The following is a 25,534-nucleotide window of genomic DNA, read 5'->3' as shown; positions in this document are numbered from 1 at the left end:
AGTAGTAAGTACTTTTCTAACAGGATAATTTTGACACAGAAGTCCAGCCAATTGTGGTTTGACTTAATTGTGGTAGTAATTTGTGAGTTTGATGAATTAGTCTTCACAATTACTTACCTATTACAACTATGGCACACACATATAAATCATTTTTATTAGAAAATATGCTTTTAGGGCTTGAAGTATGGCTCAATAGTATAGTACTTGCCTAGAAAATGCTACACTCTGAGTTTAAATCTTATACCACCAAAAATGTGCTTTAAGCAAATTTGTGTTATTTTTTCCACATGGAAAGTGTCTTAAATTGTTTTTTTTAATTTACTATAAGGTGATGTACAGAGGGGTTACAGTTACCTGAGTCAGGTAAAGAGTACATTTCCTTTTGAACCATATCACTCTCCCCTCCCTCATTCTCCCCCAGGTTTTCTCCTCACACCTCCCCTTTCCCCCAACTTATATAGTTCATTTCCAACTTAGTGTCTAGTGGATTTCACTGCTGAATTCTTTCACCCTTTGCCCTGCCATTTCTGTGTTTCTCCCTCAACTCTCTAAATCAGATAAACTTACATACAAGACAAAGGGTACAGAGATCAAAAACAGCTCAGACAGAAGGGAATAAACAAAAAAAAGAAAAGGAAGAAAATCACACAGTACAATAAAAAATCTTCTGTTTCCATTTCATGGAATTCATTTCAATAAGCATCATTTTATATGATCATATGCAAATAGCTATTGAGCCTTTGTGATCCTCTCCTAAGAATATTCTTTGTTTTCACTGTGTGAATGTTTAGACTGGTGGGAATTAATCATGTCCAAGTGCAACTATTTCTTTTACTACACATTGGGTTTACTTATAGATTTATAGGCACATTCTTATTATTACAAATGAGGAAAGCATGCAACATGTGTTTCTCTGGTTCTGGTTTACTTCACTTAATATAATTTTTTCCAAGTCTTTCCATTTCCTGATGAATTGGGCAATGTCATTCTTTCTGATGGAAGCATAGAATTCCATTGAGCATATATACTGCATTTTTTACTGGTTGTCAGTTCACGTTATACACACACACACACACATTAAGGAAACATATTATTGTAAACTTTCAGAACTTAAGGAAATGAAAAAAATCTTCCATCCTCCTGAATTGGAAGGATTAACATAATGAAAATGGCAATATTGCCCAAAGCGATCCACAAATTCAATGCAACATCCACCAACATACCAACAACATTCTTCAATGATATAAAAGAAGCATTCAAAAAATTCATATGGAATAATAGAAGACCCCAAATATCAAAAGCGTCCTTAGCAGGAAGAACACTGCTGGAGGAATATCAATACCAAATTTCAAAGCCATACTATTACAAAGCCATACTAATAAAACAGCTTGGTACTGGCACAAGAATAGGCCTGAGGACCAATTGAATAGAAGATCTAGAAATGCACCCACAGATATATAGCCACCCAATATTCATATGGGAGTCAAAAACACAGAATGGAAGAAAAACAACCTCTTCAACAAATGGTGCTGGCAGAAGTGGCTATACACATGCACAAAACTGAAGTTAGATACCCTTACCCTGCACCAAAATCAATTCCAAATGGATCAAAGACCTCAATGTAAAACCAGATACTCTGAAAATATCACAGGAAGGGATAGGGGGAAACACTAAGGAAATTTTTTTTTAGTTACAGTAAAATTGGTATATAAACTCTCATGAAGTAGAACAAAGAGAATATAAAATAAAACTGTAAAATAGATATCATACAAGTCTCTGAGGCATGTCCAAACAAGTTAGAAAAATATCAGTAACATGTAAGACAGTACTCAAACTAGAAGAGCAGAAAGGAATATAATTGGACAAATGTTTTAATGCTACATAAAGAGAAAAGCAGCCCATAAGTCTACCAAATAAGTTATTTTCTCATAGGCTATGGAGTGATATCTGCACAGAAGTCATAAAGTAAGGAAACTGTGTTTTCATACCTAGACCAGCATTCCTTTAACTGTAAATATCCCTCACCAAATCCTTCAGTCCTCAACTCAGACTATATGTGTATTGAGAAGTTTTCCCTGAGGTCCAACTACAGAAAATCTCTTCTCCGTTACTAATTTATTAAATAAATTTGTTCATTTACTTATCTATATCTCCACAAAATTGTGAGACTCTTGAATTTAGAAATTTTGTTTTTGTATTGCTGGCACTTAGAATAATGCCTCTACTAGATAGACAGTGAATCTTTTCTTGAATGAGTGGAAAGAATGGCACATTTAAAAAAAATTTATTGTATAGATACTATACAGAGGGTTGCAGTTACATGAGTAAGGTAATGAATACACTTCCTATTGAGCATTGTTACCCCCTCCATTGTTTCCCTCCTACTATCCCTTCCCTCCCTACCTTCCTCAAGGTTCTTTTTTTTTATTTTAATTGTGATTAAGTGATTACATAATTTCCCAAATTTCATAGTATTGTAGAATAATTATGCTCATTTAAAGTCACAAGTTCATTCTAACTTTCCTGGAGCAAATTGTCTATCACAGTCTATAACATATAACGGTGTACACATATACACCATACATGTGATCAGCAGCATGGGGATATTTAGTAGTGGTTTGATCAGATGAGTGGGAGTTCTTTGTTTCTTAATTCCTGTTAATTTTGTCGTATCACCTAACATTTTGGATTTAACATTCACTTATCAGGGAGACCATGTACCGTTTGTCTCTTTGCTCTTGGCTTACCTTGCTCAACATGATTTCTTCTAGCTCCATCCATTTCCCTGCAAATGCCATTATTTTGTCATAAGAATGGCACATTTTGAAAAGACTGAAATCCTGAAATGAATTTTTGATTGGGTTACCACCATGACCCACCTGTCTTATAGCTTCAGATTTCTTCCTCATGTCTAAAAACAGAGATATTAGTAGTACCTCAACTCACTGGGCTATTGTGGGAATTAATTAAATGAAAAGCTAGTAGTCCCCCACACATTCAACATTCACCATTTTAGTAGGTTTTATTTTCTACTGGGATTGTGCTTTATTTATTTCAACATCTCCAGTGTAAGAGGAACAGTTTCGAGAGGAATTGAGGCTCTAAAGGTTAAGGACCAAATTCAAGTTTACAAATCGTAGAATCAGCATTAAACTCCAATAGCTTGCCTCCCATACTGCTGTCCACTCTCCTTCATAGTTCTAGCTTCAGTGGAAAAAAAACCTTGCTCAAACGTTATCTCAGATAGAATCTTTTATTTATTTCCTTCTCAGAGTTCTTATTCCAAAGCAATCTTACAAAGCTGATTGTTTTGAGACCTCCTTCTATTGCTCTTGCTTTGCTTCCCAGAAGGAAGGGCTATGCTGCTCAAGGACTTAACCAGGGATGAGGCTGTGAGTGGGAGGGGTCACCAGCAACAGCAATTGGAATGCTTTGCGAACACTGCTTTATTATAGAAATTTCTCACCAGAGGCAATTATCTAAGATACACTATTTTTTTTCCTTCTGCCATGGGGTTAATTTGTTTTAAATTAATTCCCCTTCTGTGATATATTTACTTGGAAATTACTCTACTGAGAGACAAGAGGTTACTATCCAGACCTGTTCGTAGGGCACAAATGGTCCATTGCTGTGAGAGTACACATCTAAAATGAAGATCATAAAATATAGATATTGCTAAGATACTAGCAAGTGGCTTATGATAGAAGTTAATAAATAAACTAATTGAAAAAAGACTCCTGACACTTTTAAACTTTAGACATGATTTTGCTTTAATGACACAAAAATTTTCTTTCCAAATTGCCATTATATATGTGCCTTTTAAAATGGATCAATAAGTACAAGGTTCCATGTCACAATATAAGAAAGAGCCAAGGCTTAGTGGTTTATAATAATGAAAGCCTATTGATTTAATGTAGAAATATGACTTATGAAAAAAATACAGCTTGAAAACTCAGAGAGTATTTTTTTTCTATTAGTGCCTTTGGGAATTTAAGCATAGTGTTTCAAAAACATCTGCAGTCAAACTCAAAGCAAACATTGATACCCCAGGCTGTTTATCAGTAGGATTGCGCATATAAAAACTGTGGTGTCACTATTTTTGACATCACCACCTGGAATATTATGGAAATCCCTCTGTTACTAGTGACAAAGCTTTAATTCTTGGCAATTCTTTGACTTTACCCCCTTCCAACAGAGGGAACTGCAGCAGAGGAGAAAGCACAATAAAACCAATACCTTCAAAACTTCAGTTCCAAAAATAGACTAGATCTCCTTGCCAAGTGGTCAGAATGCCAAAGCATCTTTGTTAGATGCCATCACTTAAAAGGTTGAATTTGCAAATTGTACAGCCCAGGGATGAGCTTGTTCCTTCCAGGCACTGTGCTTCCAATTTGGGTAGAAGCCATCCGGTTTATAATGAGGGTTAATAGAATACAAGCCAGGCAATCAGAGTCTCCCAATTGTATGAAACACACTTAACACATGATTTGTAATGTGCTCAGAATTTTCTGTCAAAAGGTAACTTTCCATTGAAATAAAAGTACACATAGACATTAAATGTGCATTGCCTATGTTTACAAAGTAGTTTGTTGGTTGGTTGGTTGGTTGGTTTTTCTGGCCCTACTCAGGGCCTGGGTGCTATCCCTGAACTTTATTGTGCTCAAGGCTAGCACTCTACCAGTTGAGCCACAGTACCACTTCCAGATTTTTCTCAGTAGTTTATTAGAGATAAGAGTCCCATGGACTTCCCCACCCATGCTGGATTCAAACTTCTGATCTTCAGATCTCAGCCTCCTGAGTAGCTAGTACAGGTGTGAGCTACCGGCAGTTTTAAGAGAGATCACTATTACAAGATTTAAAGAAAGGCAACAACCAAAATTTGTGAATGAATGACTGCTGATTCAGGCATTGTCATCCTTACATTTTTAAACTATTCACTATATGCCAGTTAATGAGTTAAGTGTTTTACAATGTTATCAATTAAGCTTTATATAATTTTATACTACAGGGGTTACCGCTATTTTGTTTTTACAGATGCACACCATGAAGCTGAAGGAATTAAAGTAAGTGTTGTAAGGCAATAGAATTAGTGAGAGAGGGAACTGAGATTCCAATGCTGGCTTGAAGGATGCCAGTTCTGTGTGCTGCACCGCTACACTATTAGCTTCTTTTATGACTGACAGCTTTGTTGAAATAGTAAACAGTTAACAAAGAAACCATGGATAACACAGTTCTGTTTGCTACAAATAATCTGTTGTGTTTGCCTAAACTGTTACAGGACCTCAGAAGTCAATAATCATTTAAGAAAATACTGAATGACTACAATCCTCAGCTCTTCCTACTCCAAGATTTATCCTGGGGTTAACAACCAGAAGGAATAGAGTGCTATTTTTAACTGATAAGGATATGTTTGTCATGTTATCGTCATTCAAGCGACTTAAGGAGCTAAGCCACTGAAAAATATGGATTAGTCCAACTTGTTATTTTGTTATTCTTCAAGAGCCACTGCCCAAAATCAATCTCTAAGGCACTAAAGAATGTGCTTCTGAAGTCTTTTTGGTAGCAAGTCACTCTAAGAGTTATATTTGTACAAGTAATGCTGGCTGACATAACTACTGGACACGATATAATAGAGACCTTTTGATCACTTTGGTAGTATCTGGAACCCAAGCCAGTTTGATTCCATGATTTTTTGAAAATTAATTAATGGATAAAACAGGATGAAAGAATGGAAAGAGACTGGTTTGACTGGGTACATGATCTTCTTTTTGTCTCGAAAGTACATAAGTCTGAGATGGAAAAATGTTATTACTGAGATAGTATTTCCATTGGTAAGGGAGCAAGACAGACACTTGAGTATGGAGTATCGTATCTTGTTTAAAGCACCGACATGTCTTACAATGCCTGTCTTCTGAAATAACATGACTTGGGACTCCTTTTTGAATTGTATATCATTTTGATCTCAATGATGAGCAATAAGAATGGTAAAATAGATAGCCTTACTGTTCATGAACCCCTTAGTTTTTTTATTAACTTTTTATTTTTTAATTTATTTTTCAAACATGATAATGATGTGAATGAATCCACATTTCCTGAAATGACTTCTCCCCTTAGCTACAGACCTATACTTTCATCTACAGAGACTTCTGTCCAGATATCTCATAGTTGCTTCTAAAGCAAATAAAGAAAATTGCCATTTCTTTTTTAAATCTGCTCCGCATCTATCATCAAATTCTTTTGAAATTTTTGTTTTATTTTTCTGAACTCTGAAAATTTGTGCAAGAGAGTTACAATTTAATACATCTATCTAAAGTGTCCAGTGTTTCTTGGCCAGAGTCACCCTTCCCTTGATTTCCCACATTCCATCTGTTTCCTCCTCCCAGATTCATTTCACATTTTCCATTTTATCATCAAATTCTATCCATTTATAGCTGGAATCACTTCATAAGAAATGGAAACCCATTGCTACAAGCACGTGTAGACCTTTCTTGATCATGCCTTATCTTTCTTGAGCTATGCTAATTAGTTTGCAAATAGAAGACATGCTTATATGATCTTATTGATTGATTTGATTTTTCCTAAAAGATCTTTAGTGCCTCTCCCATCCCCTTCAGGGGAAAAGGAAAACTGTTGTGCTTTTTTTAAAGGGGAGGGAGTGGGTATTTATTAAATAAAACATAATAATCCTCTAAAACAAAATGCATATAGAGCCTAAAATCACTCCTGTGGTTGCATGGGATACATTTTCAGAAATTCAAGATTGTTGAGTCTGGGTTAAAGCCCAAGTATCTGCAATCTTACAATCACCCAAGGTTAAACTGATGGAATCTTCAGAGCATCTTTTGGAAAGCCTTAGATAATCACAAGCTCCATTAGTCTTTTCCTAGCTTTCTCTCGGGCTCTAGCTTGGTGCTCTAGCCCCACCCAGTAAGCTCTTGATTTGTATCTGATAAGTGAATCTATACTAGTGTTCCTTTCAGGAATCATACTTCACTATCAATGCCTCAGTTTAAAACTAAGAGAATAAAAGTGTTGAATAGTCTGGTTTGCAAACCACAGATGAAGCGTGCACTAATATCATGAGAAAATGAGAATTCATGAGAAACAAGATACCTTTGAGCTAATTGTATAGGTTTTGCTATGATTAAGGAGATCTGTGTTTGAGATGCCCATGGAACATCATTGAGACCCAGTCATGCTACTGAATGAGAATGGTAATAGGAATCTTTGACCAACATGATTTTGAATCCCTGGCATGTAAGAGTGGGTGTCTCTTGTGGATTATACTGAACAAACAGACATTACAATGTTACATGATTTCTTGAATTCAGATTAACCCCTGGCCCTCATATATGTGCTACCACCAAACTTCCTTTTTTTATTGTGAGAATACCATACAGAGAAGTTACAATTGCATGGGCAAGATAATGAGTACATTTCTTATCAAGGATTATTGTCTCCTCTTTGATTTCCCTTCCCATCCCTTCCCATACTCCTCCCGCCTCCCCTCACCAAATCCTCCTCCCCCACCAAAGTTGTAAAGTTCGTTTTACCACAGAACAACTTGTACATCTCATTGTTGCAATGGGTTCACCTGTATCCCTAGTTAAACGATTTGTTTTTGCCCTTCCCCTCCACAAATTATACCAACACCAAATACAGTGAAAGCTGCGATTATATCATGGGGGAAGGACATACAAAACAACATAGAAATCATCCAACCTTCTTTATGAAAAAAATGATTCCAGTTATACTGCAGGTAGTATGGCAAAGAAGTGACTAATCCTTCCTGCACTAACAATATGATTGACATCCTTTATGCTTTATGGGCAGATAGCTCATATGATATGAACAGCTTGAATTCTTCAGGCAGTTTTCCCAACTATATCCCACTTCTAGTTCCAGTTTAAAATACAAGCCAATCTGGAATTTTGTACAGCTAATATTTTAACTTAATGTGAAAAGGAAGGACACTGAGGTTTCTTAATATCACAACTTCTAGAATTTGATTTGTATAATAACCTGCACTGTCTCTGTAGTTCTCTTCTAAACACATATATAATAAGCATTTAACTAAAAGCTCTATGTGTGACAAAATGAAGGTGTTGGTTTATTCTTAGAAAACAACTCCATAGGGAAATGAATAGTACAAGATAGGACAGTACAGAAGACAAAGCAAACCCATGGAGGTGATTCAAGTCTCCAGAGTCTCAAGTAAGCCGCAATGGTTTCTTTTTCGAACACATATACTTCAGCTCTACAAATAGTATTTTTTCTTGGAAGTAAGCATTTGATGTCTCCTTGCCATCTGGAATTTTTGTAGCTAGACATAGGCCCCTATCAAACGGGCTGTTGTTCTTCCCTTTTATATACTAGCATAGACTCAGAAGAGAGTTTCTATGAAAGTTCTAGAAAACAAATTTTCTGGAAGGAAAATTATTTTGGTAGGAAAAATGTATTTATACTAGACTTTACATGTGCAAAGTTATTTTCACATTCTACTAAAAAAACTTGTTTGACACAAAACATTTTTAAAATAGGTATATCTCAAGTATTCTCAATAAGAAGAGTGACCACAAGACTGGTACAAGAATTTACAAGTGATGAAATTTTGTAATTGATATTCTTTTCCCCAAGTGCTTATAGACTCCCTGAGGTCTTTCCCAGAGTTCATCATCTTTTGCCCTCATAATCAGAGCTTCACTGAAATAAAGCACACCACCTGAAATCCTGAGGACTCCCTTCCTAAGACATCTTGCTAAAAACTGTCAAGAGAAATAGAACTCTCAAGCACAATAATATATAACTCATACTTCTTCCTGAGTCAAAAAAGGTCAATAAATTTATGATATCCTAGACTACCATGAAAATATTATCCTCATCCTGGATAAATTCAACCCACCAAGAAAATGAGTAACACAAAGTAACATTGACTATAAAAAATAGCATGAACTACAGGTGGAAATGGCTTCTGATGTGAAGAAATAGGGTTCAAATGACTATTATAGCATTACTAAAAATTGGATATTCTGTTGATTATGGGAAGGGCAAACATTTATATATTCCAAAAGCAAGAATAATATGTGAACAACTAAGGTGAGCTCTAGATGTTGGGTTGCTTGTTTTGTGTATACATGATGCACTTATCTTCAGCAAAGTCTTACCTTACCAGAAATCCTGAGTACCCATTTATTTAGTTAAATCTTTCTCAGGTACATGTTATTGGAATCCTAATTTAGGTATATGTGGTTTGAGGACATGGACTTCAGGATAAGGCCCTTACTTTGTTTCTCTCAGAGCAAAAGGGCCAGTTACAGCTTTTAATGATTTGGCATAATGGCTACATCCAGTTAGCATAATATTGACTTACATTTTTACATGTTCAGTTCATACAGAGATAATTTGAAAAAAAATTGATTTTAATGGTATAGAAATCTTGGACAAAGATTCCTAAAGGTAAAATCAATTTCTTGTCTCAGGTCACTTTATTTGGTGAAAAAAATGAATTAGTAATTAGTGAAGAGGTCACATGATACAACAAATTGCTTAGCATTAGTATTTGAGAGTAGCTCTACATTGCTTGCTTAATACCCAGCTTCTTTTTTCTTCCCCATAGACACCCTGTAATTAGCAAAGGTGAAATGGTAGAGCATAAATTATCTGTTTATCAACTCATTCACTTAACAAACATTTTGGTGCATCCCCTGCTCTGGGAGGCATGAAGGAGACATATACATTTCCTACCCTTAAAAGATCTTACTTCAGTGGAAGAATTAGTGGGTAATCTAAAAATCATCACATATTTTGATTAGTGGCATGAGAGAAACACATCAAGAAGTAAGTGAGGCTTTGAGATTGTGCCTCAGCTCAGACTAAAGTGAGGCATAGGACAAATCCCTCAGAGGAGCCCTTGAATGCTAAAATCATTGTAAGCAGAAGGAAGAAAATTTTGAAAGGTATGTGATGTGAAACAATGATAAATCTCAAGACATTCTTAATGTCTTAATGTTGAGTTCATGTTAATGAAAAACCACTGTGAAAATGAAGGCAGATATATAATATATGACATATAAACATTGGTTTGTTTGATGGCTCTTATAGATGGCTCATATATAAACAATTTCTACCAATTTACCACTACATATATGTACAAACAGTAAAATACTAATCACTTAATAATAGACACTTTATTATTTACTTAATAATCAACACTTTAGCAACCCTGGGATTTCTTTTTTTTTGGGGGGGGGGGTCCGGTCATGGGGCCTGAACTCTGGGCCTGGGCGCTGTCCCTCAGCTCTTCAGGTCAAGGCTAGCGCTCTACCACTTGAGCCACAGCACCACTTCCAGCTTTTTTCTTTTTGCTTATGTGGTGCTGAGGAATGGAACCCAGGGCCTCAGGCATGCAAGGCAAGCGCTCTACCACTGATCCACCTTCCCAGCCCAACCCTGGGATTTCTGGTACATGCTGACTTACAACATACAACTTTACATTTATACTTTTTATTCATTAAAATATTTATATTTTATTATAATTTCAGTTTTAGTCTGAAAACTTAAGTCATACCAGATACAATATCACCGCATTCCAAAGACATAGCCTTGAGCACTGGGTAAACTGGCAAGCTTACTTTTCTGCTTATTGATTTTATGCATTTTGGACTTACCTCTCCCTATGAATTAGTTTCCTAACCTGGAGATCAAAGCTCTTAGATTGCTTCATGATTCCTTCTAGTTCTAAAATGCAATGATCTCTAGCTCATATTTTTTTCCAATACCAGTAATAAAAAAGTTAATCTTTTATGATCATATATACAGACTTTGTTCAAAACTGCTCTGAATCTAAGCATGATGATGCAGACTTGTAATCCCAGCAGTAGAGAGGCAGAGGTAGAAGGAACATAAATTCAAGCTCATTCTGGGCTATATAGCAAAAACAATAAGTAGATGAAAAAGGAAAACTACTGTCTTTGAACATATGAAAGTTTGTGATCCAATTCCTATTGCTATTCCATTCCCATAAGACTTCAAGTAATGATACCAATGCTTATTGAGGTTGGAACCCTCTACAACTCCCCTCTAAATAGTTATGCTATTCTTGAAAATATGTATTTCTGGTGAAATGAGCTCTTCATGAACCTAATAATAGTCTGGTTTATTTCCAATTGTTTATATTCTTCCTATTAGAAAACTCTGAGTGAGAAATTTGTCAAAATGCCTCATTCCTATTGAATTAGATTTAGTCTTTTTTATTTTTTTTAATTTTATTGTAAAGGTGATGTACAGAGTGGTCACAGTTACATGAGTCATGTAATGAGTACATTTCCTTTTGAACAGTGTCACCTAGTCCCTCCAGAATCCCACCGTCCCCCAAGTTGCTCAGTTCATTTCCAACATAATATCTAGTGAATATCACCAATGAACTGGTTCACCATTTGTTCCACTGTTTTGGTGTTTCCCCTTCCCCTCTCAAAATCAGATAGACCCTTATACAAGATAAATAACTCAAATAGAGCCATATAAGGGAATAGACCAAAGAAAATAGGAAAGGAAAAAACTGCCAACAGTAAAATAAAAAACTTCTTGCTTCCATTTCTTGGAGTTCATTTCAATAAGCATTATTTTATTTGATCATGTGCACACAGCTATTGAGCCCTTGTGATTCTCTCCTAAGAATATCCTCCTTTGCTCTCACTGTGTGAATGTTTCTGTTTAATTATATTTACCCTTGACATATTTTCTAAGTTCCCACTTTCCAATCCCTTTCATTCTGATAGACTTTAATTTCTCAAAAACTAATGATAATGATTCCCTCATTTAATCTGCAATTTCCCCCAGAAATTGTAGAGGCAAATTCAATATGATTATGATCCATTCATATTATTAATGAAGAGAATAAGAGAGCAAGAGAATCAGATTTTCATCCATTGTTTCCATATCTTGCCAGCACATCTTCCTGAAATGGAAATTCAAAACAAAACAATGAACAAAATCATTTTTCTACATTTACCTGTTCTATGTGTTGGCATCTCTCATTCTCAGAGTGATCTTTGTACTAAACACAGAGATGTCCCAACACACTTACTGACCTATCCTTTGTTGGGAATGCTTTTTATATTCAGATCACCTAGTACAGTCCAGCAGCCCAGTGAATTGTGTGTGTGTGTGTGTGTGTGTGTGTATTCTTGTCTTTTCTGTCTTATTAAGACTATGCTATGTTGTACAAATTGTTTTTGAAGATTTTGTTTTTGTCTTAAATGATCTTCACTTTGGAATGTTTACCTGTGGAAAGCACATTTCTACTTTAACAATGCTTCTTTCTAAATCATAGAAGATTCTGTTTCTTCTTTCTTCTCTCCAACAAATAATTACATAATCAGGAGCCTTCTTCCAAAATTTCTCACTACATCTTAATCTTAAAATGATTCTTTATTTATCATTCAAAATAATGTCCAATGTAGGAGTCTCCCTTATTTCTTAATGCTTTTTCAGAGAAACCATATGGCCAGTAAGGAAGTTAGGAATGTTCTGAATGCCCAACTGTCAGACAAATGAGACAGGAAACTTAGCTGACTATATATACAAGACATATCCCAACTCCACTCTTAAACTTCATATGACAAAGGAAGTTTCTACTAACAGCAACTAGGCATTCTATGGCATGTACCTATTCTTCTCTCCTATTTTCCTACCTGGATATCCCTTCAGTTTCATGGTCATACAGTAAAAAGTAGAGACAATGTCACAAGTGATAGCCAGGTTAATAGAAGCCAAAAAACCTAGTTCTGCATTCTGATTGGCTTCTACATTATAATCAACTTTCTTTACCTGGAAAAAGTCACATTTGCAATATTAATATGGAGTCAATAATATCTACCACAAAAAGCTATCAGAGAAGATGGTATGTATATGTATACACACACACACACACACTAGCACATACATACACATACATTATACAATAGTCACTGATTTTACAACAGAAAAGTTGTTTAAATGTACAACCCCAACAATAAATGTCATGCTTTTTCCCCAAAAAGCAGATTAGGGTAGGTATGGGAAGGAAAGGAGAAGAGATTAATAATCTACTGCCTTCTGTGCTATTTATTTTTAAACTAAGAATGTTTACCCTTATAATAAAATATCAAAAAATCAGGGTTCCATAGCTATGGTTTTGAAGGCTGGAAAATCAAAGAGCATGGTGCCAGAAACTAGTAAGAACCTCCTTCCGGACAGCATCTCCTAGTGAGACAGAACAAGCTTGTTAGCTTGCTGGTCAATGTCTTCCTAAATTTACTAATACTGGTCTTCATGAGATTTCACCCTAATGACCTTATCTAATTCAATTTAACTACTAAAGGTTCTGTGAGATAGGGAACGTATCTGGATGCTATTAACATTTGAATTTGGTAGTTAAGTTTTTAACACAAGAATTCTAGGTGGCACACACAATCAGAAGCAGTATTATGTGTGTGTGTATATATATATATATATATATATATATATTCACACACATATATACACATATATGTATATATGCATCATTCTATATATAGTGATATGTTCACTTTAGATAAACATGATTAACTACATATATATATATATATATATATATATATATATATATATATATATATATATACGGTCAATCCTGAAAAAGTGAATTTGGTTAAAATTGTGGCATAAATTCCTAGGTACTGGTGGTTCACATCTATAATCCTAGCTACACGGGAGGCTAAGTTCTGAGGATTCCAGTTCAAAGCCATCCTGGGCAAGAAAGTCTATGATTTTTTTTTATCTTCAATTAACCACCAAAAAGCCAGAAGTGGAGCTCGAGTAGTAGTTTACTAGTCTTGAGAAAAAAACTGAGAGAGTACTCAGACCTTGAGTAAAATCTGCAGTACTGACACATACGCACAATAACAACAAAAGAAACGTGGCATAGATTTTCCTTTACCATTATAATTCTCCCTCCTTCTCAATGCTCAGTTTAATATCTTTTTCCTTTTCACTTAAGTGTCCAGTGTTTTTTCTTCTAAAACACTATTAGAAAATTTATCTGACATTACAATTTTTTAATTTTGCCCTTTTCTCAAAGGAAACTAATTTTAAAAGGAATAACTCATCACTTTGCTCTTTTATTATTAAGTGTTTTTCTAACATATCTGAATATTCTAACTTTGAATTGCAGCATTTCTCGATGTTATTCAGTATAGGTGATACATTTAAGTTTACATTTATTCACTAGAATTCCATCCTCAAGTTTCATCTCAGCAAACATGTCTCTTTTTCCTGGAGCTGGCAGAGATTTTTCTCTTTAAGCCCAAATGCATGGGAATAATATATACACTTAAATGATGGCAGTAATTTCTTTTTTGTTTCCAAGTCAACCACATTCCCAAGCAGGCTACTGCTCAAAGTGTGCCTTCCTAGTGCAGAATCTTTTTCATATTACTGCTATTGTTCAATCCCTTGTGCAGGCTACCTTGACAGTAAGTTGTTCTCAGATACCCTGGAGAGGTAGACATGAAGCCACAGGATCCTATCAATCAAAAAACAAGAACATTTTTTCCTGAACACCTTTTCATTACTTGTACCCTCTGGGAGAACAATATTTCAGAAATTCAGGATTCTTTCACTGTGATTCCTAGCTGCCAAAAAAGTGTTTCTGGATTGTTGTTCTTGTTGTTGTTGTTTTAGGACATTTCATTCTCTGTTTTATATGGTACTCAGGTTCTGGTGAATATAACTTGAAGATAAAGAAATGGATGAGAGAGAGAAAGAGAGAGAAGAGAGAGAGATTAAGAAGAGGTGGTCACTCCAGTACTAGTTCATAATCAAATCAAGTTAAAAAAAAAAAACAATAACAAGGATTCAATCACCAAGTCTGCCATAGCAGTAGATAAATGGAGTGGAGGCCAAGTACTCATTCTCAAAGTAACTTTGATAGCTCAGTGCCATCTGCCATATCAATCATGTTGAGTAAACAAACAATATTCCTATACCCCAAACTCAGTATGGATCATTTTCCCAGTTTCCTATTTTTGAGAAAAGAAGAGATTCATAATATACTGATCTTCATCCATCTATACTCACCATTCTCCCAAACCCACTCATATCCTAGAATATCACATACAAGAAGGGATAGGGGTTTTAATTTTTAATTATATTGTGTTTCAAATTTCAGATTGTCTAAAGATATATTTGTAGTTAAGTAATAGGTACTAGGATAGAAAAGATATTTTAAAAGTTGATCGTTTTTTAGTTATTCCAAGTGTTAGTTTTAATAGCAGCCCAGATCTACAGTCACATGCGGTGTAGCTGTGTATGAACTTGGTAACTTGGTTGTTGGTTTCCAATCCCAAATGAAATGATGATTAATCAGGACTCAGATGTCAGTTGTTTTATGTTGCTTTTGCTCTTTGCAAACAGCTGCCTATTTCAAGCTGTGCTCCCTACATGTCAAATATAAACGTGAAACTCCAATTTCCAGAAGGAAAATTGCAAAGTAGTCATACTGATTTCATGGACATAGATTATATTAGAAGATTCAAGTTGTTTCTGATTAAAGCATGCCTTAACTATTATGTCATTTAACTAAGTTTAATGGAGAGATGACAATTTTCAGAACTCAAGAAAAATAAAACAATTTTATTGGTTCTGTAAATACTTTCTGCAATGCCCCCTGATTATCTAACATCAATTTCCTTTTTGTTTAATAATAAATATAACAGTAAAATATTAATGATGGCTAAATTATGAGACATTTAAATTTCGATTCAGCATAGGCTGAAGTAGAAGTAGAAGATTCATTCTTTATCGGTTTTAATGTGATTTTTTTTTAGTAAAAAGAAACAAGAATGGAGTATTTGTGTACTTTCCTTTCACATAATTTAAGCAGAATCAAATTTCAAGAAAAACAAAGTAATGAGAAAGTTAGCCAAGTTTTTCAGAAGTTAGGAAAAATATTTACCTAAAATTTTGAGTGGACCAAATGGAATTTCAGTCAAATTGATTTTTTTTCTTTTGCTTAACCTAGATAATACATGTCTAATTTGGACTGTCCATGTGGCACCCTGTTCCCGAATTAAATTCTTTCAGATACTGCCGTTTTTAGTAAAAGAGGGGGAAGTGAGAATTAAACACCCTGGCTCTTTCTATACAACTGCAGCCAAGTTGTCTGAAAACCGAATTTGGCCAATTCACTGTAGTTCATTGTTTCTGTGAGCTATAGCAGGACCCCAGGAACTTAAAACAATCACATTGAGTTCATCTGAAACAGATTTTTCCTGGTCTAAGGTCTAGCAATAGAGTCTATAAAAGTTCCAGCAAATGATCTTCTCATTTCTTACTATGTCCTTTCTCAAAATATATACCTCATACACCTGCTCTTTAATATCTAAACACACGGTATTCAGGAGAGCATCTGGCCTGAAATCTCCAGAACTGCAAGAAAGTGTGGTTGCCAGGCACTGATGGCTGAGATATGAGGATCGCAGTTCAAGGCCAGCCAAGGTAAAAATGTATATGGGACTCTTAAGTCCAATTAACCACCAAAAAGCTGGAGGTGAAAGTGTTGCTCAAGGGGTAGAGTACCAATCTTAAGCCAAAAGCCAAGACAGAGTGGTAGGTCCTGAGTTCAAACCCCAGTACTGGTACACATGCGCTCGCATGAACACACACACACACACACAGAGTGATAATCTGGGTAAATAAAAAATGGAAAAGGACGGTATGACCATCCATGTGCAGTGCTGTGCGTGCTTCTGGGCTTTTTAAGAAAATGCTTCCCCTGTGTCCCTCTCCTAGGTGGCGAACCTGCTGAGACTCTTCCAGATCCCCCAGATAAGCTATGCCTCCACCAGCGCCAAACTCAGCGACAAGTCCCGGTACGATTACTTTGCCAGAACGGTGCCCCCCGACTTCTACCAGGCCAAAGCCATGGCCGAGATCTTACGCTTCTTCAACTGGACCTACGTGTCCACAGTGGCCTCTGAGGGTGACTACGGAGAGACGGGGATCGAGGCCTTCGAGCAGGAAGCCCGCCTGCGCAATATCTGCATCGCCACTGCCGAAAAGGTGGGTCGCTCCAACATCCGCAAGTCCTACGACAGCGTGATCCGGGAGCTGCTGCAGAAGCCCAACGCCCGGGTGGTGGTTCTCTTCATGCGCAGTGACGACTCCAGGGAGCTCATCGCCGCCGCCAGCCGCGCCAACGCCTCCTTCACCTGGGTGGCCAGCGACGGCTGGGGCGCGCAGGAGAGCATCGTGAAGGGCAGCGAGCACGTGGCCTATGGCGCCATCACCCTGGAGCTGGCCTCCCAGCCCGTCCGCCAGTTTGACCGCTACTTTCAGAGCCTCAACCCCTACAACAATCACCGCAACCCTTGGTTCCGGGACTTCTGGGAACAGAAGTTCCAATGCAGCCTCCAGAACAAGAGAAATCACAGACGACTTTGCGACAAGCACCTGGCCATCGACAGCAGCAACTATGAGCAAGAATCCAAGATCATGTTTGTCGTGAACGCAGTGTACGCCATGGCGCATGCGCTGCACAAAATGCAGCGCACCCTCTGCCCCAACACCACCAAGCTCTGTGATGCCATGAAGATCCTGGACGGGAAGAAGCTGTACAAGGATTACTTGTTGAAAATCAACTTCACAGGTAGGTGGTGAGGCTTTATTTAATCATCTTCTCTGGTGCAATCAAACAGGGACCAAAAAAGCCCTCTGCCCCCAGTGGAAATCCTGTTAAATAAATATATTCCAAGGTGCAGCATGATGGCTCTTCACAGTCTGACTCATGTTTGAATGACTGTCTTGGCTGGCACAGTACATGCAAATGAAAGGCCCCAAGGCTGGTTGATGGCCTCCCCACAGTAGCGGCCTAGATGGAGCCCATGCTACATTTATTCTCTTTCTTGTTAGCTGCAGGATATGACACATGGGAAATGGACATTTAATCTTCCTTAGCAGAATTGGCAACTCTTAAAAGAACATGAACTTCCGTGCTTTCCTTGTGAGTGATTTAAGTAAAAGATCTAAAAGCTTTCACAGTAAGTGAATGAGACAGTCACTTTCTCCAGTGGCTAGTTAGGGGCAAAAAAGGAAAGTTACCCAGATCATGATGACTTTGAGATGTTGAGATTTGTCTTTTCTATGATAGAAGCATTCTTTATGAGTTTTAAAGAGTTCTGGATCTTAAGCTGTGAGAGCATCCGCACACTCTAACAACCAGCTTCCAACAGGACTCCATCAGACTCCTCTTTGAAGGCTCTTTTCCAGTGGGGAGTCTTTCCTTTCCTCTGATAACTTTCTTTTCACTTTCAGATACACTTATTCTGTTTACTTTTTTTTTAATGTCCTGGATTTTCTCAATTTATATTATTAAATGAAACTTGTTCTGGTGCGGCAGCATATAAAAATTGGAAGACTGTCCAAAGTCATTCTGATCAGTAGTCATGCAAGTGCATTCAAAGAGAATTTTGCTTCCTCTTTATTTTAAAATGTGCTCTAAATATTCCTAAATATAATATTTTTTATTTATCATATATTTAACCAAAATCATTCTGTTTCTATGCCCTAGTAAGATTCATATGCTATCAGATCATTAACTTTACTCTGTTACTTAAGCCCAAAATATAATTGGATAAGTAATGTTGTGGAGCACAAAAGATCTTGGTGCCAATAGTATTGGAATTATAAGATGCTTTTATTTGCCTACATTTCTACTAACCTCTTCCCCACTACTAGGACAACATTTTTAGTCTGCATAGTTGGTTTTATTATTTATCATCTAAGATATGAACATTTATATTCTTAAAATTATACAATCACTTGAACCATCAGTAATTCTCATGTCCCCCTTGTAAGACGTCATCTGAAGTCGTGTAGTCTGTAAAATCACTAGTAGTAGGAAGAGTACCTATTGCTCCTACTGCAGAATTCTCATGTCCTAGACATCCTAGAAAATAAGCACAAACAATACCTTCATGCATTTTTGTGTTTTCTCATTTCTTCATTTTACCCAAAGAGGGACAAGAACAGTAGAAATCAACTAAACTGGTACTCCATCTTATCTATCTGATGGATACAACCTCTTATTGTTAAAATGACCACTGAAGGTAGAAAAGTAGGCTCTGTGTGTGTGTGTGTGTGTGTGTGTGTGTGTGTGTGTGTGCCCTGAATTCTAAGACATGTATTGATTTATAGAGACATAATAAAGCATAGTGATAAATCCTAGATCAGTTTTGCTGATATCTTCAGAAATATAAATTAAGAAGGAACCACAGAGTCAGTATTGAAAGAATATCTTTAGTTCAAATATAAATGAACATTCAGCTATTCATAAACAGAATCTACAATGCACTTAAAGATGAATGAGATTTCAATAGAAGTCCCCTTTCAGATTGTGCTTAATATAATTGTTTATCTTTACTTTATGTATTTATTTTTACTCTAGTTTGTTCCTTACTCCTTCGTATAAAAATACAAATATATCCATCAATCAACAACTCAAACAAAGGGCTAAGATTTTAGAGAGCCTACGCAAGGTACTATACATAACTAAAACATTTCTTTTCATCTGACTTCTTGAGTCTTAAAAGGCAAAGAAAAGTGAAGAACTAAGGTCATTATTTGGGTAGATAAAACAAAAGTATCTTCCTTTCTCTGTCTTGTTCAATTACTGGTCTCAATTCGATAATTCAGTTTGGCTGTGCAGATCTGACCACAAAGTCCTATTTTAGCCTCTTCAATTTGTCAGACATCGCTAGTCATTCTCCATCTCTGAAGAGAGGAGGAGGGTGAAAAGCAGATTTAAACTATAGAAAATAGAGGAAAATTCAGCTAGCAGCCAAGTAAATAGGCTCAGCAATGAGAATTGAAAAATGCATTACATGGAGAATACCAAGATTCGAAATTAGATATGAGGCCCTTGTCCATTGTATGGCTAGTGAAGATCTTCTCCTAACCTGTGGGCTTTCTATTGATCTTGCTAGCTATGTCCTTTGCCATGCAGAAGTTCTGCAGTATCATGCAGTCCCATTTATCCAACCTTTCTTTGATTTGTTGTGTTTCTGGGTTTTTATTAAGAAAAATTCGGCCTGTGCCAAGGAGACCTAGAGTTTTGTCTATTCCCTCCTGTAATGTTTTCAGGTGTCTGCTTTGACTTCAAGGTCTTTGATCCATTTGGAGTAGATTCTGGTGCCTGGTGATATATAAGGATCTAGCTTTTCTAGTTTTCTGCAGGTGATTAACCAGTTTTGCCATCACCATTTACTGAACAGGCTGTGTTCCATTCTATTTCCTTAGCTCCCTTGTTGAGATTAGGTGGCTATAGGTATGTGAGTTCATTTCTGCGTCTTCAGTTCTATTCTATTGGTCCTCAGGTCTATTCTTTTACTTTTTCTTTTTTATTATGAAAATAACGTACAGAGAGTTTATAATTACATGAGCAAGATAGTGAGTACATTTCTTGTCAAGCACTGTTGTCTCATCCTTTGTTTCCCCTTACCATCCCTTCCCATCTCTCCCCCCCTCTACTCCCCTCTCATCAAAGTTGTAAAGTTTGTTTTTCAACATAACGTCTTGTACATCTCATTGTTGCAATGGGTCCACCTGTATCCCTACATAAACAATTGTTTTCTTCCCTTCCCCTCCACAAATTATACCAACATCAAATACAGTGAAAACAGGGGTTATACCGTTGGAGAGGGACATACAAAGCAACAAAGAAATATCTTATAAATATGTTAAAGATAACAGCAAGAAAGAAAAAACATTTGAGTCCTTATCTTGGGGTTCATTTTGCCTAACATCAACTTATCTGATTGTTTCTGCTTGTCTCAGACATATACTAGTTATTGCAAATAAGGGAAACCATGGGACCTATGTTTCTTTGGACCTGGCTTACTTCACTTAACATAATTTTTTCCAAGTCTTTCCATTTCCTAACAAATGGGGCAATGTCATTCTTTCTGATGGAGGCATAGAATTCCATTATGTATATATACCACATTTTCTTGATCCATTCATCTATTGAGTGGCATCTGGGTTGGTTCCATATCTTAGCTATGGTAAATAATGCTGTGATAAACATAGTTGTGCTGGTAGCTTTAGTATGGTCTTGTTTGTGATCATTTGGGTAAATGTCCAACAGTGGGATTGCTGGGTCATAGGGAAGCTCTATGTGGAGTCTTTTGAGAAACCTCCATACTACTTTCCAAAGTGTGAACAAGTTTACACTCCCACCAACAATGCAGTACCCTACTCAAGTCTATTCTTGTGTCAGTGCCAAGCTGTTTTGATTACTATGATTTTGTTGTAGAGTTTGAAATTTGGTATTGATATTCCTCCAGCACCGTTCTTTCTGCTAAGGATTGTTTTTGCTATTCGGGGTCTTCTGTTGTTCCATATTAATTTTTGGATTCCTTCTTTTATTTCATTGAAGAATGAGGTTGAGATATAGATAGGTATTGCATTGAATTTGTAGATAGCCTTTGGCAATTTTGACATTTTCATGATGTTAATCCTCCCAATCCAAGAGCATGGACAGTTTTTCCACTTCCTTAGTTCTGCTTTAATTTCCTTTTTCAGGATTTTAAAGTTTTCATCATAGAGGTCCTTCTTCACTTGTTTAGTTAACTCCTAGGTATTTTATTTTTTGTGGGGCTATTACAAAACAAGTTGTTTACCTGATTTCAGCCGCACTCTTCTCATTATTGGCATACTGGAAAGCCATTGATTTCTGATGGTTTATTTTATACCCTGTTACTTTGCCAAAATTTCAGATTAGTTTGAGTAAGTGGAGTCCATGGAGTTCTTTAAATACAAGATCATGTCAGCTGCAAAGAGGGAGAATTTAACTTTATCTTTCCCTATTTCCATCCCCTTAATGTTTACATCTTGTCTTATTGCTCTAGCTAGGCATTCTAATACTAAATTGAAGAGAAGTGGAGAGAGTGGACATCCTTGTCTCATTCCTGAATTAAGAGAAAATGGCTTTAGCTTTTCGCCATTAAGTATAATGCTCTCTGTAGGTGTGTCATACACAGCCTTTATTATATTGAGGAATGTTCCATGGATTCCTAGTTTTTCCAAAGCTTTCATCATAATGGGGTGTTGGATCTTGTCAAATGCTTTTGCTGCATCTATTGACATAATCATGTGGTTATTATCCTTGTTCTTGTTGATATGATAGATTATATTAATTGACTTGCATATATTGAACTAGCTTTGCATCCCTGAAGTGAATCCTGTTTGATCATAATGTATGATTTTTTATGAGTTGTTTAAGTCAATTGGCCAGAATTTTATTGAAAAGTTTTTGTATCGATGTTCATCAAAGAAGTATGTCTATAGTTCTCTTTCTTTGATGAGTCTCTGACTGGTTTTGGGATGAGGGTTATGATGGCTTCATAGAAAGAGTGTGATAATGAACTTTCAATTTCATTGAAGAGTTGGAGGAGTATTGGTGTGAGTTCTGCTTTGAAGGCCTGTAGAATTCAGCTGTAAATCCATCTGGTTCTAGGCTTTTCTTGGGTGGGAGGGATGTTATTGTTGCTTGTATCAATGCTTGAGATGGGTCTGCTAAGCTGATTTAAATCATCTTGGTTAGTTTAGGGAAGTCAATATGTGCTAGAAATTCATCCATTTCTTCCAGATTCTCAAACTTACTAGCATAAAAGTTTAAGAAGTACCTTTATTAAGTTCTGAATCTTGGTTGTTTCTGTGGTGATGTTTCTAATCCCATCTCTGAATTTGTTTATTTGGGTGTGTCTTTTTTTCTGATAAGATTTGCTGAGGGTCTGTCAATTTTGTTGATTTTTTTCAAAGAACCAACTCTTTGTTTTGTTGATTTTTTCTATGTTTTTTTGGACTCTAATTCATTTAATTCTGATTTAATTTTAATTATTTGTTTCCATGTACTGGATTGGGGTTTAGCTTGTTGCTCTTTTTCAAGGTGCCTCATTATATTGTTTGGTTTAAGATCTCTCCAATTTGTTGATGTAGAAACTCAGAGCTATAAACTTGCCTCTGAGAAGAACCTGATGCTGCTGGGTGAAATATTCAGTAGATGTCTGGTAAGTCTAGTTGATCTATGCAGTTGTTTAGATCTGAGGTTTATCTGTTGAGTTTTTGCCAGGTTGATCTACCCAGTGGGGATAGTGGTGTGTTAAAGTACCCAACAATTAATGTGTTTGGATCTATGTGAGATTTGAGGGAAAGTAGTGTTTTGTGGATAAATTTGGGTGCTGTTATTTGGTGAATAGATACTAAGAATTGTAATATCCTCCTGAAGGAGATATCCCTTAATTAGTGTAGAGTGAACTTCTTTATCTCTTCTCACTAATTTTAATTTGAAGTCTATTTTATCTGAGATTAGGATTGCAACTTCCACGTGTTTATGGAGACCATTTGCTTGGTAGATATTATTCTAGCCTTTTACCTTCGGAATATGTTTGGTTTTGTGGGCAATGTATGTCTTTTGAAGGCAGCAGATAGAAGGATCTTGCTTTTTGATCCAACCAGACAATCTGTGTTGCTTAGTTAGAGAGTTAAATCCATTAATATTGAAAGTTAAGCCTGAGAGGTGTTTGTCTGTTCCTGCCATTTTTATCCATTTTGGGGATGGGGAGGCTGTGCCTTGACTGTTCTGGCTGTGATTACATGGTTCTCTGTTTGTGGGCCATTTCACTGCCAATCCTGTTTTTGTCTGCTTTATATATGCAGAACGTCTGAACATTTTTTTTAAGCTGGTTTGGTAATGATGTATGTTTCAGCTTTTCCTTGCTGTGGAAGGTTTTTATTTGTCCTTCTGCTATGAATGAAAACTTCGGTGGATAAATTATTCTTATTCTTTGTTGGTAATTATTTGTCTTTAGGGCATGTCATATCTCATTCCATGCTCTCCTTGCTTTCCTGGCCTCTGCTGAGAAATCTGAGGTTATTCTGATTGGCTTACCTTTACAGGTGATTGTTCTCTTCTCCCTGACAGTTTTAAGAATTCTTTTCTTATTTTCTATTGATCCTGTATGGACTATAATGTGGCTGTGGGATGTCCTATTTTGGTCTGGTCTATTTGGAGTTCTAAAAGCATCTTGTATCTGGATGGGCCTGTCCTTCTGTATATCTGGAAAGTTCTCTGCTGAATATATTTCCTAATCCATTGGCTTCCCTCTCCAGGCCCTCCTCAAAACCTATTAGTCTCAAATTAGGTTTTGTATCTTGTAGCTCCTGCAATGATCTATCATGCTTCTTACTTTTGTTATGAATATCTGTGTGCTCTTTCTCTATGGAATCTAAACTATCTTCTTCTATCTAAACTATTCTGTCTTTTGCTTCTCCATTCTGCTTTCAAGGCTTTTTTATTTTGCTATTTATCTCCCTTCCTTCTTGCTGGTCTTTCTTAATGGTGGCCAGCTCTTTATTGAGGTTTTAAGTCTTGATTGGACTGTCTTCCCTTCTGGAGTTGGATTTTGGTCTTCTCTTTCAATTCCTTTAACTGGGTCTCCATTTTTCATTGGACTCATTCTTCTTCTGCTGGAGTTCCTTTATCTTTGTATTTGTGGAGTCCATGAACTCCTCTATTAGCTTCTGGTTGGCCTTGTCATGTTCTCCTATAGCCCTGTGCAGGGTGTCCACCTTTTCATCCAGCAGATTTACCAGCCATGCTTTAAAATATCTTGAGCCTTATCTTCTAGGTCATTCTGGGACTTCTCCATAGCTTGTTTATGTGGAGATGGAGTTGGTGTTAGTTGATTGACCATGATTCTGGCACTTCTGCAGTTAGTTCTACCCATTTGGAGACAAGATCCACTCCAATAGGATTGTCTTTTAGGGCACGAGCCAACCCGGTGTCATGTCGATGTATAGAACTTAGGGTTTCAAAATTATGAGTAGGTGGTTCTCTATTTAGCTCTCTTTTTCTTTGCTTGAAGAGGGATGTTGTGGTTCCTGGGTGGAGCATACATATAATTGTAATTTGTCAGATGATTTGGGTTTGGCTGTTAAGTAGTCTTCACCATAGTGTTGACAAGATGGGCCTCTTGTACTCAGTCAAAGTGGAACTGACTCCAAGTTGGCTCAGTTATAAACCATTAAGGCTCAATGGACTGAAAAAAATGGAGAAATGAAGGGTTAGGATTGGAGAGATATGAGTTTAAATTAAGAAGAAAAATTGGTAATAATGATAGTAGAGGTATAAGAACAGCTTAGATGAGAGGTATGTGTAGTAGGAAAAGAATAGAGACCTTGTTTCAGAGAGTAAGAGATAGAAAAGAATTTGAAGAAAGATTAAGGAATAGCTTAGAAATCAAGGTGAAAATAAGAAAATAAATTATATATATATATATTTGGGAGAATTGCTGATATTAGAAAAAGTGTGAATTTCTTGGCTTGTTTGGGAGAGCTTGAGTCCCCACATGGTCGGTCCTCTAAGTCAATTCTTGTTAAAACCTTGTATGTCTTGCAATAGTTGGCTTTCCTTGTGGCTTGGTTGGGTCCAGATGACCTTTTGACAAGGGAAGGTAAC

At 36.5% G+C, this 25,534-nt stretch overlaps 1 protein-coding gene across 1 annotated transcript in view; it reads left to right on the top strand.

Annotated features, from left to right (window-relative positions):
• Grm3 (glutamate receptor, metabotropic 3) overlaps positions 1–25,534 on the top strand; it is a 210,290-nt gene that overhangs the window by 130,611 nt on the left and 54,145 nt on the right. Inside the window, exon 3 of the mRNA XM_013026027.1 lies at positions 16,810–17,665. Coding sequence (XP_012881481.1) covers positions 16,810–17,665 — 856 coding nt within the window. The remainder of the gene's footprint in view (positions 1–16,809; positions 17,666–25,534) is intronic.

This window comes from Dipodomys ordii, unplaced genomic scaffold (genome assembly GCF_000151885.1).
Source record: "Dipodomys ordii isolate 6190 unplaced genomic scaffold, Dord_2.0 Scaffold90, whole genome shotgun sequence".
Lineage (NCBI taxonomy): Eukaryota > Metazoa > Chordata > Mammalia > Rodentia > Heteromyidae > Dipodomys > Dipodomys ordii.
This window is presented reverse-complemented; position numbering and strand designations above follow the sequence as displayed.